General features: G+C 39.1%; 1 protein-coding gene across 1 annotated transcript in view; it reads left to right on the plus strand.

The window, feature by feature from the left end:
- The window catches only part of Ptchd1 (patched domain containing 1), a 57730-nt gene extending 41199 nt beyond the window's left edge, over positions 1–16531 (plus strand). The window contains exon 3 of the mRNA XM_090326076.1: positions 10758–16531. Within this exon, the coding sequence (XP_090182202.1) occupies positions 10758–12412 (1655 nt within the window). The 3' untranslated portion in view covers positions 12413–16531. The remainder of the gene's footprint in view (positions 1–10757) is intronic.
- Positions 16532–18299: the final 1768 nt, after the last annotated feature.

The raw sequence follows: 18299 nt of genomic DNA on the forward strand, positions 1-18299 counted from the left end.
GTGGTGCTGTGGCTCAAGTGGTAGGGTGCTAGCTTTGAGCCAAAGAAGCTGAGGGACAGTGCCCTGGCCCTGAGTTCAAGCCCCAGGAGTGACCAAAGGAAAAAAAATATACAATGGGTAGGGAACAGAGTCAAATAGTAAGATTCTTACAAGGGAGGGATAAAGGATATTGGAGCTAGAAATGGTACCATCCATACTGGTTTAATAACAATTCAGGTTGTTAGCAGTGAGCACAAAGCATGGTACACTAAACTGTCCAAAAATTAATTGTTCTAAATGAAATAAGATAACAACATTGAAAATTCTTAATTATATAGCAATAGACAAAACCTTAACTTCACCAAGTAAAATAAAACTAAAATATTCAAAATTTCCTTATGGAATAAAAATACAATACTTATACAGTGTGCATGTGTGTGTGTGTGTGTGTGTGTGTGTGTGTGTGTGTGTGTGTGTTAGGCATAGGATCCTAGGGCTGTCACTGAGTTTTTTCACTCAAATCTAGTGCTCTACCACTTCAGTCACAGCTCCACTTCTGTTTTTTTGCTACTTAATTGGAGATAAGATTCTCATGGACTTCGCTGCCCAGGCTGGCTTCAAACCATGAGTCTTACATCTCGGAGTTTTGAGTAGCTAGGATGATGATAGGCATGAGTCATCAGTACCTGACTAATACTTCATATTTCTTAAAACTTATCTTTGTACTTTGTAAAGAAGTTTTAAATGTTGTAAGTCAAATTCAACCCCCCCCAAGTATTCCTGACTGTATCCATACAGGGAATGATAAAGGATACAGGAAGATGAAATGATGATATTAGCAGAGGAGTGTCTTTAAACCACAAATCCAGAAATAGTAGGTAATTCCATAGCTCTACAGAGACCTAGTATCACTGAGCCTGACATCAGAGTTCAATGCGGAAAAATCAGGCATTTGCTGTGAAAGAGAAAAGGCACTGTAGGTACCCAATATTCCTTTGTTTGCAATTTGTGAGGACTACTACATGCATTGATTTGATGGCAGTTTTCCCTGCTGACAATCAGTATGCAACCTTTCTGTACATTTTCAGCCCAAAGTGTTCTCAAATTACTTAGTCACAACATGAAAGGGAGCTCCGCATATTAGGAGCTAAGGTCCATTTGCAATAAATACTTTTCACAATGTAATGGATGGTTAATATGCTCATAAAGCCAACCATGCCTGGATTTAGGACGATTGCCCTTCTGGATTTCTCAAATAAATGCTTCATTCTCAGAGTATGATTGTAAAATGAAATATAAGCAAGATCAGGCTCATAAATGTTGTATGCCAGGCCAATGTTTAGCTCTGCTTATTTTTTTATAACAAACTATTTGAAATGACTGAGAAGAAATGCATTGCCAGGACATTTACACTATACATCAGTTAAATTAAATTTGCCTGTAAGTAACAAAATGGTATTGATTTACCTAAGCAGATTTAGGGGGAAACCTTCTTGACTTAGTATGTTCTATAAATATAAAAATACCAAAGGAAATCAACTGTGGTTAGCCTCATTTAGAGGAAAAATACCTTAGACTGTAGAACTCTAGAGTGTAGAAGTTCCCTTATCTTATCAATAAGTCTATAATGTGATAAACATTATAGATTTGAAAGTCAACTATCTGTATATTCTTCGTGTAGTACTGGTCACATAAGACCCAGTCTAGTCAAATGCCAGAATGACAATACACTTAGAGTGGAAAATTTTCAGGCCATGTATGTCAAGCTGTATTAGCCTAACAAAACTCCAGAAGAGGAAAGAATTCAGATAAACCCTGTGAGTTCACCATAATGGGAATTTGACTGTATGTTTCTAACCAAGATGATATGTGACATCTCAGGCAATAAGAATATATCCTACACAGATGAATCATTTTGGCAATGATGTAAGCAGAGATCCATCATGATTTAGAATGTTTTTAATCAGTGTCGTGTATATTAGACAATCTTCTTTCTGCCAAAACCTCTGTCTAAATGAGTCAGATCGGTTTGTTTGGAGCTGAAATTCTAAAAGGTCTGCAGTATTACAAGTGATCATTGACATTTTCAGTTACTATAATTTGGAGATGAGGGCTGTTTTCTCCCTTTAAGCCTTGTCATCTAGAAAGCTGTACCCCTTCTTTCCAAACTACATTGGTATCAGCTAGTGAGGTACCAGAATTGTCGTGTGTAAGTAAGCATTGCTCTTATCTGTTAGAGAGTTTTCTGTCTGGGATGAGGATTTACAACACTGTTCTCCAGTTGGGTATGATTTAAGATATTGGCATAGATTTTGTATGTGAAGCTCTTCTTAATATTCCAGAGATTTGTTGATCATACATAAATCTAGAAAGGAATGGAACATTGGAGAATATACAAGGAACAGAAGTTTTTTTTTCCCTTGTGCATATAGGGAGTTTCTTGTTTCCTGTACATTCTGTGCATAAAAAGACGAAACTTAAAGTCATAGTGAGCGTTAGTTTAGGTATTCCTTTCTATTTGACTGTCTAACTGATAAGGGACACTTTGCCTTGTTTCAAGACACACGAGCCATGTAAATTAGATGAGATGGAAAATAGTTGACAAGTGCTATTTCCAATATTTCTAAAGACTGAGGAGGTAAAATGTAAAATCCAAGAAAGCCTCTTCCTTCTGAAGGAAGGGTTATACCCAGTTGAGCCAGACTCAGGAAGTGAATTACGTGCCAGGAAGGAAATAATAGCAGAAAAGTTTGACTTCTTTCTGCTATATAAACTAAGACTCTGTATTTTAAGCAGAAACCAGATTTAGTTCACTAAGAATTTATTTTTCTATGATGCCACTTGAAACATGATATAGTAAGATAACACCCATCTATAGATACACTGTATTGTACAAAAAGTTGTATCTCTTAACTGCTTTCCCTCTAACAAATCTAAAAGGTATCTATTCTGATTATATTCCTAAAGTCATGAGAAAATCAGGGGAAAGATATCTAGATAATAATAAACTTCAAATCATATATTGCCGACCACTTTTGACCCAGAAAATCGTACTGATATGCAATCATTTTAAAACAACAAACATTTCATATGGGCCACCCCAATATGCTATCGCAGAAATCCATTCTTTTCAGCAGTCTGCATGAAAAAAAATAGAAATATATTAGAGGACTCTGGAAAAAAAACTTGACGTATATGCAACAATAATAAGTTCAGTAGCTTCTTTTTTTTTTTTTTTGCCAGTCCTGGGCTTGAGCTCAGGGCCTGAGCACTGTCCTTGGACTTTCTCAAGGCTAGAACTCTACCACTTGAGCCTCAGCACCACTTCCGACTTTTTTCTATGTATGTGGTACCGAGGAATCGAACCCGGGTCTTCATGCATGCTAGGCAAGCACTTTAACCACTAGGCCAAACTCCCGGCCAAGTTCAGTAGCTTCTACAAAAAATAGTCTGTACTGGTTTTGTTGGTCACATTTCTGCATATATCTTGTTTAAAACAAGTGAGTCATTCCATATAATATTTACAAAGTTTGCTTCCCATTTGGGGTGGAATAATAGCCTATAGTCATATGGAAGAAATTTACAGAGAGATCATTTAATTTTTTTTGTTTTGTTCTCATCATCGTATCATGCTCCACCAATCATATCATAATGCAGGAGGACAGAAATAAATAGCCTTGAGAAACAGAACAGACAAAACAGGGTGGTTGCTTTTTTATTGTTCTAGTCTCCCTTATAAACTAAGAGAAGACCAAGACTGAGGGTATAGGCCTGAGACAGTAAAACTCCATCTAGGAGAGGAATGCAGGGGGTTTTGTGTTTAACTCAAGTCCCTGAGTGGTCTTGCCCAGGGAGTAGAGAAATGGCTAAACCATGAAGGTCAAGCAGCCAGAGGTAGCCCTGGGACACTGAGCTAGTAAAACATTTAGTGTCTACTTTAAAGGGACAGCAATCTGACTGGGTGAGTGCATGAGGAGCTCACAACCCAAGCAGATCCAGAGTTATTGTCACAGAAATCCTGCTTTTCATTTAGTCTTGACTATACTCGTCAATAACCAAAATGTAGACACATGGGACCCAAGAGAGGAATTCTACCCCCTTCTCTGTGTTAATACAGTAGCATATAGATTTCTCTGCCTCATCAGTAAATTCTATATCAGTCTACTATACACATGTCATGTGTATGTATCTATTACAATCTGCACACATATAACATATATGAGCTATATTAGAGATATATGATATATACCTCATATTATATATTTAAATGAATACAATGTATTCATAACATCATGATGAAATATGAATTGTTTGACTACTTAAATATAAATACTATGTTTTCTTTGTAGTAATATATGCTATACATCCAAACATTTTATATGTAAAGATGTAAAACATATTTCTCAAAAATATGCCATAGTCATGTTTATTATGTCTTCTATATGAAAAGATGGAACACAACAGCCATAACATAGATTACATGCCATGTTTATATATAGCTGTCTTAGATATAGTACATATATACTCCATATCTAAATACTTTATCTTTTTATTAAATTTATTTATTAGCTTTATGAATATGATGCATCTTGGCCATCACTCCTTCCATTATCTGTCTCCATCCACATCTGGCTCAAGTCCCATCTCCCCTCAAGTTACCTAGTTCCATTTTCACATATATACATTTCAATATTAGGCCTATATTCACCCACCATTTATTTCTCTACCCTCTCTTCCCTTCTCCCCTTAACTCCTACCACTCTCAGACAAAACATGGTTCAGCTTTCTGGTATTTGTTTTGTTAAAATGTCAGTTCATTGTTGAAAAGAGGTACAGCATGAGAATCTATCCCTGCATATGCCATACATTAGTCAGTGTGTGTGTGTGTGTGTGTATGTATGAACATAACCCCGTTCAATACTTCAATACTTTATCTTTAAACAAAGATCTCTTAGCAAATCCATTTCTTTTCTTGTGTGTGTGCGCCAATCCTAGGGCTTGAACTCAGTGCCAGGGCACTATTCCTAATAGTGATTAAGGCTAGCACCCTACCACTTAAGCTATAGCTCTTGCTTTTTGACATTTAATTAGAGAGAAGAGGCTGGCTTTAAATGGCCATTCTTAGATCTCAGCCTCCTGAGTAGCTACAGTTACAGGCATGAGCCACCAATGCACAACAACATATCCATTTTTTTATCTTACCTTTGTAGCTACTCTGTAGTAAAGTAAAATTATTTCTCAGATTCAAACTCAATGCCACGATTAAAACAACCACAATATGTCAAGTCCCTAGTAGAAAGACTAAGATGTTGTACTCCCCCTGATGTGAGCATCTGTCTTTACTTAAGCAGAGAGCACCTTACTCTCACTCTTAACTGTGAGACAGAACAGGCTAGGATAAGCCAAACAATTCAGCTTATAAAGTAAACATTTATAACTGGCAAAGTGTAAATGTAACCTAATTAATGAACTCCTCTCTGAAAATAGATCTTAGTCAATCCAGAGACATACACAGTTTAAATTTCTTCTCAGAAAAACAAAAATTATGAATTTATGTGGATGTCATTGAAAAAAAAAGCATTTTATAAACATGAACTACTTAGTGGATCTTGTCTACCAATAAAATATGTCTAAAGCAGAATTTGGTCATGTATTGTAGTCTATGAATTCCCAAGAAGAATGTGTTCCTTTTGTTTCCATATGTGAAATGTAGTGTTGTCCACGTATATTCAAATGGCTTCATTGCCATTAAATGTATTCACATTACTATTTAAAGGTAATTGCCAAGCACAAGTGGCTCATGCCTGTAATCCTAGCTTCTCAAGAGGCTGAGTTGTCATGATCAGAGTTCAAAGCCAGCCTGCTCAGGAAAGTCTTTGAGACTTTGATCTTCAATTAACCACCCAAAATCTGGAAGGGGAGCTAAGGTCAAGTAGTACAGTGCTATCCTTGAGCCAGACAAAGCTCAGGGACAGCACTCAAGCCCTGAGTTCAAGCCCAAGGACCGACACAGACACATGCACAGACACAAACCACAAATGTTATCTACCAGCAAGTCATTTCATTTTGCCTGATCTTCTCAGAAATTCCTCGGTTTAAGGGACTCAAGCTAAGGGATTAAAATGTGAGACAAATCCAGCATCCAAGTATGTGTGGACTGAGTAAGGCAGAAAAATTCTGGGCTTGCAGAAGTATCACACTTAGAAATCTCAATGTAAAAATTAGATCAGTTGATTTACAATTATTCACTGACAAAATAAATACACAGAACCAAATCACCCAGATTCCCTCTGATAGTAAAACCTTTAAAGAAATGGAAAACACAATTCACTTTACAAACAACTTTCCAGAAGCATATCTACTGAGTAAAGTCAGGTTAACTCTCAACTATTTGTTAGTGGATTCCTCATTCCTAGATTATGAACAACTCTGAAGACTTGGGTTACACCCAGAAAACAGACAGGGTGAAAGCAAGTCAGGATCAGGGTGTGTGCTCAAGAGTCACAACAATGAAGGATTAGCTAGGTTTTATTTTGTTTCTTCTTTTTTTTTGCCAGTCCTAGGCTTGGGCTCAGGGCTTGATCACTGTCCTTGGACTTTGTCAAGGCTAGCACTCTACCACTCGAGCCTCAGCACCACTTCTGGCTTTTTGCTATATATGTGATACTGAGGAATTGAACCTGGGTCTTCACGCATGCTAGGCAAGCACTCTACCACTAGGCCAAACTCCCGGCCCCCATTTTGTTTCTTCTAACATTAGTGTTAGTCCTTTCTGTAATACTTTGCAACAGTCATGTACTTATAGGGCTCTTGTTATGAGCTACCCCTTTAATAAGGAGCCATGACACCAAAGAGCTCCTGATGGTCACCAGAGTCACAATCTGGTTGGGACTTTATATTTAGGGAGCATTCTTGTGCCGGCCCCTGTGAATTGAGCTTTGCTACCAGGGAGACCTTGTAAACAGAATTGTTGATAGGGTTTCAACTTCCCAGTGAACTTATAAAACCAGCAATGTTTTTCCTTGTGAAGAACCTTTTTTTAAAAAAAGTAGGTTCAAGGCCAGGAGTTTGGCCTAGTGGTAGAGTGTTTGCCTAGCATGCATGAAGACCCAGGTTCAATTCCTCGGTCCCACATACATAGAAAAAAGCCGGAAGTGGTGCTGAGGCTCAAGTGGTAGAGCTCTAGCCTTGAGAAAGTCCAAGGACAGTGCTCAGGCCCTGAGCTCAAGCCCAGGACTGGCAAAAAAAAATAGGTTCAATGCACATACAGTAGGTAGCCTGACATTCTTTCCTGCTGGATTCCAGTTCCAGAATGAAGAAGACTGTGAATGGAGGTGGTGCAAAACATGGGTGACACCCACAGAGAAAGAAAAACGGGAAGGAAAAGAACTTAGCACAAGCTTTTTTAATTCTATATTTCTTTGATTTGCCCAGTTTCTGTCACAGCCATAAAAGATAAAGCCAGGACTGGATCGTGAGAAAATTTCTACGAAGTTACTCTTCATGAAATTTTCCTACGTGCCATTTCCTCTTTACTACTTTCCCAGTCCATCCTCCATCCTGACTTAGCCAGAACTAAGGGAAGCTGTTTAAGCAGCCCACTGTCCCACGGGAGTCTGCAATTGAAATGATACCTTTGAAACCAAAAAACCAAAGGAAATTCAGCTGTAATTGTTGGCAGAGTGGGTGAGTGTGTTTTCAGAGCTTGCTTACGGTGTTTCTTAGGTCCTAGAGCTTTTAGAATGTTTCTCCTTAAGTCCAGGCAAAGAAACAAGGACCCCACAGTTTGTCTTTGCTTTAGGGGAATAGATCACCCTCTTCAGCATATAAATAACCAGCTGTGAACTGGGTCCGGTGCCAACCAGGCACTCGAGGCTGTTAATCCCTGAGAGGAACCCACAGCTCTGTTGGCACTCATCCTTCCTTTGACTGACTGAGCTACAGAAAGGAGGCGCAGTTATGGCATCAGTAATTGTCCCAGAAACCCAAAAGGCTTTTCTAAGTCATTACACGATTGCAATTGCAATTTGGGGTTTACCGAGGTGTCCTTTGAAAAACAAGAATTTGGCCTATCAGCAACAACGGTAGCAAAGCCAATGACCACTACCAACAAATGATCGGTGATCACATAGAATAGTCTTTCTCAGGGCCTCCTGTGGCCTTTAAGAGGGTCTTGGTATATAGGCACAAGCACAACTAGATAAAGGGAATGAAGGAAAAGTCCTTCTTTCCAAAGGCACCTAAGGATAATTTTAAAAAAAATTTAGAGCTGCCCCTAGAACCAAAAACATATGCAAAAGCAATCCAGACTCAACTTTTCAAAATCAAATTATAGAAAGACAGGCATTTAAAATGCAGCAACAGAGCTCAAAAGGCAAGCTAACAGCCTACTTGGATCTTTACTTGAGTTTGATTATTTTCATTCTGGACCCTCAAACCTCACACTTATCACCTTCCAAGCTCTGGCAATTCAAATTCTTCTTCTCAACTCCTAAAACTATTCTCAACAGTAAAGTAAGAAATGGATTCTTATTGTACTTTTCAACAAGAGTCAACATCATATAGTGTCTTAAAACATCACACTAATTTTAAAACTGACTGCAAAACAGAGTTAATTCAGGTTCTAATATATGATTAATTCTTATGCTGCCATATGTGTCCTTATGTCTAACAACTCAGTACAAAAACCTTGTTTTAAAATGTTTTTGTTTCTAGCAAGTAAACATCACAGAAAAGATTTGCCATTTTCAACAAGCTCTTGAAGTGAGCTTTTTCTTCCAGTGCTTACCTGGTCCACCTGCTCCCAGATATAATAGTCAATATTGTTTTACCAGGGTGCTGATGCTTCAGAAATATTCATCTTTTGATGCATTGTCAAGGGATGGTTTACTTTTAATCAAAGGTCAGTTGGTCCATCCTAAGAACACAGTGGAAATACATTTAATGATTTCCTTCCTGAGACTATAGACAGTGAACTACCAAAAACATAATGAACAGGATCCCAGTAACAAATACACTTTTTGCTGCATGTTCAAGGAGCTTAGATTTCTTCAGTGTAATAGAGACCATGGTACTAGTAATCAATTTGACAGTCATGACCTGGCCTCTGAAAGAGGCTGCAAAATGATGCCTGAGAAATTAAGATAAATGTCAAATTCCTCGGAGGAAACAAGCCTAGCTCATTACTACTGAATGGGCGTTTAAGTTTGAGGCCAGAACTCCGCATTAAGAACATAAATACCAGCCTAGGCATGGGGACTGGAGGGCAGGAGAGGGAGATGTGCCCTCCATTGTTGTACATGTAAGATAACAGTGACTCACTTCCCAGAGAAGACTGAGCAATTTTAAATTCCTTTTATAAACAAGACTACTGTACCATAGGGTAAGGGTTTATTATGCTCAACAATGAGATTGAATATACCAAGACGTAGAAGCAGAAAATTAGATCTGCTGGTCCCAGTGCCAAAATATGGGTTATGGGAAACCGCAATGGGTCACATTGGTGGGCTTTTTCAGTGACATAGTGGCCTGCAAATCCAGGGAGAGGGTTATAGCAAAGAAATGTCTGTCTCTAATGGAAGAGATAGCAGAAGCTAGGCTGGATCTCCAGGCAGCAGAATGAAGTTACAATGAGTATTACCTGTCCCTCTGCACTCTTCTGATGTTGCTGGAGTATTACCTAGGAAGCAAAGGCACTAAACAGTTAAGGAAAGAGATTTCTGACCTGGCTTTCTCTCACAGAGTCTACTGCCAAACAGTGCGGAGAATAGTGCAGTCACTGCCTGCTTGGTGCATCATCTAAAAACAACCAAAATTGGCCAAAAGATAAAATGCAAGTCATAACCCTTTAACTTGAATTCTCATTTTTAACAACAGCGGAGTTCAGATGAATCTTATTCCTTCTGGATTTTTTCCCTTCCTTCCTCTTCAGTCAAATTTGTTCTTTCGTATTTTCCTTACCTTTGTTTCTCAGATTTATTGCTTCCTTCCCTGATGTTTGGGAAAGAAAAAAAATAGGAGGCTATGATTTAGTTTCCTGTCATAACTCAAACTAAATGCAGTGCCTCTTCCTCACTAAAGCCTTCCCCTTGGTCAATATAAGAAAATGGAATCTTTGAACTCTCTGCCCACAGCCTTCCTCTGCCTTCACCCAGAAGGTTGGGGATAGCAAGCAAAATGATGACAGACCAGGTATCTTTTCCCAGTTGTTCAACCAGCCACCCCAACAACCCTACACAACTGAGGTACATGATTCCCAAGGGACCTGAGCATAACTCCTGCCCAGCTTTCTATGGGGCCAAGTTCATCTAGCTTTACTTTTTTCTTTTTTTTTCTTGCCAGTTCTGGGGCTTGAAGTCAGGGCCTGGCCACTGTCCCTGGACATGTTTTGCTCAAGACTAGTGCTCTGCCACTTGAACCACAATGCCACTTACGGGTTTTTCTGTGTATATGCTACTGAGGAATCGAACCCAGGGCTTCATGTGTGCTAGGCGAGCACTCTACCACTAGGCTATGCTCCTGGCCCTCATCTAGCTTTTTTTAAGCCAGAGGGAACATGAAGATGTTTGGTCCGTTATTGCATCAACAAACACTTAGGATTCACCAAAACACAGACCTATCTTCCCATCTTGCTATCTTCCTATAGCAGCCTAGCAATGCTTGTGCTGATTGGATTCCCATAGCCCATTATTCTTCCTTCAAGTTGGTTCCCCTCCTGAAGAGATTGAGTACTTTCAACTTAATGTGCTGGTCTTTTTCTACTCTCCTTCCTCCCTCAGGTCATGGATTATATGGGACTTTTGAAATGTTATCCTCCTGGAGGAAAACAAGAGAAGACCAACATGTTAAAGAGCGAACTGCAGCCGTCTATGCAGACTCCATGATCTCCTTTTCTCTCACCACTGCCATGTATCTGGTCACCTTCGGCATCGGGGCCAGCCCTTTCACAAACATTGAGGCAGCCAGGATTTTCTGCTGCAATTCCTGTATTGCAATCCTCTTCAACTACCTCTATGTACTCTCGTTTTATGGTTCCAGCCTGGTGTTCACTGGTTACATAGAAAACAATTACCAGCATAGTATCTTCTGTAGGAAAGTTCCAAAGCCTGAGGTATTGCAGGAGAAACCAGCATGGTACAGGTTTTTCCTGACAGCCAGATTCAGTGAGGATACGGCTGAAGGTGAGGAAGCCAACACTTACGAGAGTCACCTATTGGTATGTTTCCTCAAACGCTATTACTGTGACTGGATAACCAACACCTACGTCAAGCCTTTTGTAGTTCTCTTTTATCTCATTTATATTTCCTTTGCCTTAATGGGCTATCTGCAGGTCAGTGAAGGGTCAGACCTTAGTAACATCGTAGCAACCGCCACACAAACCATCGAATACACTACTGCCCAGCAAAAGTACTTTAGCAACTACAGTCCCGTGATTGGGTTTTACATTTATGAGTCTATAGAGTACTGGAACACTAGTGTCCAAGAAGATGTTCTAGAATATACCAAGGGGTTTGTGCGGATATCCTGGTTTGAAAGCTATTTAAATTACCTTCGGAAACTCAATGTATCCACTGGCTTGACGAAAAAAAATTTCACAGACATGTTGAGGAATTCCTTCCTGAAAGCCCCTCAATTTACCCATTTTCAAGAAGATATCATCTTCTCTAAAAAGTATAATGATGAGGTTGATGTAGTGGCCTCCAGAATGTTTCTGGTGGCCAAAACCATGGAAACGAACAGAGAAGAACTTTATGATCTCTTGGAGACCCTGAGGAGGCTTTCAGTCACCTCCAAGGTGAAGTTCATTGTCTTTAATCCGTCTTTTGTGTTCATGGATCGATATGCCTCCTCTCTGGGAGCTCCCCTGCACAATTCCTGCATCAGTGCTTTGTTCCTGCTCTTCTTCTCAGCATTCCTGGTGGCGGACTCTTTGATTAATGTCTGGATCACAATAACAGTTGTGTCCGTGGAGTTCGGAGTGATAGGTTTCATGACATTATGGAAAGTACAACTGGACTGCATTTCTGTGCTCTGCTTGATTTATGGAATTAACTATACAATCGATAATTGTGCTCCACTGTTATCCACATTTGTTTTAGGCAAGGAATTCACAAGAACTAAGTGGGTAAAAAATGCCCTGGAAGTGCATGGGGTAGCTATTTTACAGAGTTACCTCTGCTATATTGTTGGTCTGATTCCTCTCGCAGCTGTGCCTTCAAATCTGACCTGTACACTGTTCAGGTGCTTGTTTTTAATAGCATTTGTCACCTTCTTTCACTGCTTTGCCATTTTACCTGTGATACTGACTTTCTTGCCACCATCTAAGAAAAAAAGGAAAGAGAAGAAAAATCCTGAAAACCGTGAAGAAGAGGAATGTGTAGAAATGGGGGATATAGGTAGTACCCGAGTGGTTGACCAAATTACAACAGTGTGATCATGTCTGCTTGACATAGTTTCACCTTAGGTCTTGTCAAGAACAATAAGATTCTGTTAATGAAACAGTTCAGCTCAAAGTCCTTCCCTTTTTTAAAGGATAAGAAATAGGCTTTGCAAAAAAAAAAAGGAAAGGACAACGGGGTGGGGATATGGGCATGGCATCTTTTTCATCTTTAAAACAAAAGGGTTGTTCATCCACACACACATACACACACATACACACACAGATCCTATGAGACTTACTGTCTCTTAAGCTAAGATCAAATAGAAGGAAGCTTATTAACAAGCAGAATCCTATTTTATCTATACTGCAGATGTTGCTGGCATTGGGATAAAAGCAACTGATTGAAAGGTCAGCTGCCAAAGCAAAAATAGCTTTAAGCATTGTTCAAACAACAAGGCTTTCAAAACTTCTGCAGAGCAGAAGCTCTAGCTTGAATATGTGGCTTGAGGTCTTAGCTATCTTAACACTCTTGGAGATACTTGCAAATGTTGTGATGAACAAAGCAAGCCAGAACTTTAGAAGCAGACACGGTACACTGGCCATCGACCATGAATTGAAACTGAGTCACTCCTAAATTTGCCTGGGTGAAATATTTTTGTTGTCTAGAATGAATCTATCATATTCCCCCACTGATGAACTTTTAACAGTTGTATAGTTTTATTAATATACCTGGAAATCAACAACTCCAGCATTACAGACTTGGGATGATTCTATTTTGGAATGTCTTGTCACTTGTAACTGAAGGAGTCTGCATTATTAGTTACAGTTCTTGGCAGGAATCTCTAGAAATGTGAAAACATTAAGCCAAACCAAAACACCTGGCATGATGGGGAAAAAAGCGGGTGTCTATGTGAACCAAAAGACAGTATCTCTTATTAATAACAAAATCATAGTCAGCATACAGCTGTCTGACCCTACATGCCATTTTGCATGGATGCCCAAAATATTGCTCACCCATATTTGAGGAAGGGAAAATGAGAATGATTATTTGCCATAGCTATCACCTTACAGTATGTCTTTCTTTGCTATGAGATGTGACTTCTCACAGACTTAGACAGGTTTAGTAAGTCTAAATGCTGACAGTGAGAAACTCTGTAGAAATACCAGGAGATAAAGGACAAAGGAAGATAGAAACTGATGGGAGGGAAAAGTAAGCACCAATACAAACCTATTGATGACAGCAGTCAAACTTTGCTTCCACCTGGCTGTACTTCACCCTCCAGATCCCTGTCACACTTCTACTTCATCCCCAAGCCTCTCTGTATATTAATAAGCCCAGACATGTTTGCTGTTGACTCACAGAACCTACAGTGGAAATGGTACTTTACAGCTAAAGAGAAATGGTTTGATCTGGACAGGATATGTATGCTGCCCCCAGAACCCTGTAGTTCTTTAAAACTGTAAAAATGAAGCCCAAGCTGGAAAACTACTAGAGATGTAGCTTCTTCAGACATCTGTAGTGATAAGGATTTCACAAAAGCACCTTACTTTTCAGGACCTTGGCAGATAGACTTACTGTGTAACTTCCCCCATGTTCTGCAAAGGAGAAATCTGAGATTTAGAAGAATAATGAAATTCACCCAGTCCACACCATTTCTAACATTTTAGCATGCCTAAGACAGGACAGGTTCGTAACACTGCTAAACCCCAGCCCCTGAAATACATTGCTAACACAAGAACATATGACTTTAGTGTCCACCAAACAGATATCTTCGTTACGTCTCAGACGAAGTAGAAAGAAACATGTTTGTGATTTAGGTTAATCACTTTTTTTCATAAATAGCAAAAAAAACCCAATGATTCTGTAACGACAGCAAATGCACCTGGATTTCTATTTCATGTGTTGTGGCCACACAGTTCTAAATACATGTTCTTTACACACTTATCCAGTCTCCATACCAGACACACTAAGTGATCATTGCAATGTGTTATTTGATCAAGAACATAATGAGCTTTAATCTAAGGACAAGTACAGTCCTGGCAAAAGGGCAAATTTGCATAATAGATCTTCAATCAATGATCTCTTCTAGGGGCCTGCAACTAGACTACCATTTATAAACACACAACAGCTGAATGCCAGTGGCTCGTGCCTGTAGTTCAAGCTACTCAAGAGGTTGAACTATGAGGATCATGGTTGAGAGCCAGTCTGGGCAGGAAAGTCCATGAGACTCTTATCTCCAGTTAACTACCAATAAGGTGGAAAGGAAGCTATGGCCCAAATAACCAAGTGGTAGCCTTGAACACAAAAGCTCAGAGACAGCACCCCTAAGCCCTGAATTCAAGCCTTGAGACCAGCAAACAAAAGAAACTACTGAAGAGGAGACTGGTTTTATTCTTAAATCATATGTTGTTGAATCATTTTCTGAGCAATGTGTTCTAAATCAGTCATTGAATTAATTTCAGCCACATGGAGCAAGCACCTCAGCATAAAGTGACTCCATAATACAATTCTGACTCAACGTGTACACACACACACACACACACACACACACACACCAAATAAAATGGATTTTGTGGAGAATTTAATCACTCAATTTGGTTAACCAGAATGACTTAACTGTGGAATTTTGTTTTATGACAGATTGTAGTTTTCCAACTTGAATGAAACTGTGTATCCTGGGATATTGTATTTTTTAATGAAGGGCATTTTCAAACTTGTCAACTTTCTCTTTTCAGCACTTGAAATCAAGACTTATGAAATTCTGACTGTGAAATGAATTTTTCTACTGGGGGACTATATGCATGCTAAGATTTATTATTTATTGTTAGATAACTGTTACTTATTTGTTAATATTAATTACTAATTATTGCTCTGGCAGCGCTGGTTTAGCCTCACCATGGAGAAAACTTTAGAAGTATCTCAAAATCACACCTCCATAAAATTTAAGTCTTTACTTCATGCAGTTTTACTTTTTCAATTGCCACAAAGAGGGAAGTATGATCCCGAAAACACTTGAATTTTTTTCTTTAATTAATTCCAACCAAGACATTAATATCCACTTTACCAAAGAAACTTATTTGGTTGGTTTTGAGTTGGTGTTTTGTGTTTGTTTACCAAAGAAAAAAATCCATTCATCAAGAATATTTATCCTGGTTAACTAAAAAACTGTGATTGTTAGTCTTTCTTAGCCTTCATAAGAAAAATAAGGAAATCCAATGAAAGGTTATCATTAGCCTGAATTCTTTTTAGTGGAATTCAGCAGAAGATGTAAACTCATAAGAAACTTGGGGTTTGCAAGGAGGAAAATGATACTTGTTAAGACACTATTCTTTAGTCCTACCATAAAGGTCCAACAAGTAGCATGAAGATGCTTCAGGCTAAAAGAAACACAGTTTGTTCCAGAAAAACAGAAGGTAAACCTTCATGGAAATTCCTCTCTAACCCAAGAATGGTGGCACATGTCTATAAATCTCAACACTTGAAAAGGTAGGAAGAACACAAGTTTGAGGCCAGCCTAGGCTATATACTAAGTTCAAGTTCGAGGCAAGCCTGGGCTATATAACAAAATATCTCAAAAATAAAAGAGAGAGAGAAGAGAAGAAGGAAGAGAAAGAGAGAGAGAGAAAAAGAGAGACATTTTTAAAAGAAAAAAACTCTGTCTTAGATCAAAATTTTTGTTTTGTTCTGGGGTTTCTTTTTCTTGATGTTTATTTTTTAGTTCATGCTTCTTGGTTGTGTTTGTTTTGCTTCTTCTTTTCTACCCCAGTCCATCTTTCAGTTAGCTGTAAGATAATCAGATGCTATCCTCCATGGCTACAGTTAGTTATGTAATATACTACTCTAATCAAGGCCCTTGAGAACCTTTTTATTTGAGATCACCACCACCAAATTGTAAGTAGCATTATGAAATCGTGGCACTACTTTTCCTCCAACCCCAGCAACAGAGCTTTTGCTGTGTCCCTCCCAAGAATAGGTGGGATGGAGAGCTGCCTTGGGGGTGTTGTGAGACAAAGCCTCTTGGGCACAAATGGTATCCTCCTCGTAATGGCTTTATTCCCTTGGATCCTATTAAAGTATCCCTGCAGCTTGTAGCAGTATTTGGCCTCTGTGAATCTCTGTTGTTGTTAATGTTGTTGTTATTGTTGTTGTTGTTTCATCTGTACAATGGGGATAATAACAGTAAATATATTTAAATTCAGAAACTATTGAGTGCCTCATCCTGCCCGTATTCTATTCTAGAGACTGAAGACACAAGAGTGAACAAATCAGGTATAAGACTATCTGTGACTCTTAGATTCAGTATTTGAGGTGAAGATGTTTGGAAAGCACCTCTGGAGGGGTAGTGAACAGAAGGGACAAAGGAACTTAAGATGTTATTTTTTCATCATTTATCAATCTCACATGGTAAAGCTATGGTTCAAGATAGACAGCTACAAAGTAGATTTGGGCCCAAGAGCACAGATATATAAAAATGCAATGGGTCGCCATAGACAGTAGCTAAATCCTGCTCATTTTAAGACACTCAAAACTGGACTGAATCACCATTTAGTGGGACAAGTACAAAGGAAGTGCAAGGGCTAGATGTCAGGGTTGGATCTATGAACTCCAAAACCCGGGATGTTGGCATTTGGTAGGAGTGGGGTGGGGCTGGCACAGATTATAATCTATGCAAGGCTGGTATGAAGATATTTGGATGTTCCCTTTAGACAATATGCTTTTAAGTTTGCACTAAATAAAAATGCCAGGCATTGGAAGACCAGGTTCCAAATAGTTTAAGGCATAATAAAGTTCTAGTACAAAGGGAAACATGAAATTGATAGTATACTGGATGGAAAGAACTGAAAATGGCTACAACGAGCACATGGCAGAATTCCTCCGTATGGTAATTACAACTGTTTCTATTTCCTGTTCACTTAGGAGAAAGCAAATAAGGAAAGTGAACCAGCTAGAATCTGTCCAGCTGAACAGAACCTATCAGGATGGCCTCTCAGGCCTGCCTCTCAGCTGCCCTCTCCCTTCTGCTCAAGTGATCTGTTAGAAATCTTCTTTGATTTCCATGATTCTGCCGATCAAAGAATAGAAAGTGACATGACCGGAGATCTATGGCCTTTGTGCAGATTTTGTAGTTAAAATCAGCACCACAATGGTTGAGAGAAGCTGGCCTGATGAGGAAAGACAGCTTCTCAAAGCACAAAGAAAGTAATTTATAACAAAAGACGCAACCCACTGAGAGTCCTGAGTGGAAGGAATAATGTTACTGTGGTACATGCCAGCTTCTTCTCTCTCCAAAATATTGACATCACATGAATTTGGTGGTCAAAGTGACCCTACTTACACCTCATTTTCCACCTGAGAAAACAAATCTGGAAAAGTGAATTCATATCCATGGAGCTAGTTAGAAGCAGATACAGAACTTGCCTTAGTTCTTTCTCCAGTCTATCACTTTACTGCCATATTTCACATATTTGAATTATGGGATCTTCATATGGGGATCATAAATGACTGTGGGAAGGGAGAAACCCTGAGTTCCCCAATATTAAATAAAATAAGATGTGTCCAATTAAGGGTTCATAATTGTCATCAAAATCTGAAAGAGAGGGCCAGGAGTTTGGCCTAGTGGTAGAGTGCTTGCCTAGCATGCGCAAAGACCCGGGTTTGACTCCTCAGTACTACATACATAGAAAAAGGCAGCAGTGGTGGTGTGGCTCAAATGGTAAGAGTCCTAGCCTTGAGAAAGCCCAAGGACAATGGTCAGGCCCTGAGTTCAGGCCCAAGGACTAGCAAAAAATCCAAAAGAGGCCTCAGTGATCTACTCTCCATACTTAAGGAAGACCTTATTAGGAATACAATTGCTGGTGTCCTTATTTTGACGAATGGGAAATCAAGAACCTCTCAAAAATGTTTCCAAATATTGAATTTGTCTTAATTCCTTTGTAATAT

Source organism: Megascapheus bottae, chromosome X, assembly GCF_031878675.1.
Source record: "Megascapheus bottae isolate mThoBot1 chromosome X, mThoBot2.hap1, whole genome shotgun sequence".
NCBI classification, from domain to species: Eukaryota; Metazoa; Chordata; class Mammalia; order Rodentia; family Geomyidae; genus Megascapheus; species Megascapheus bottae.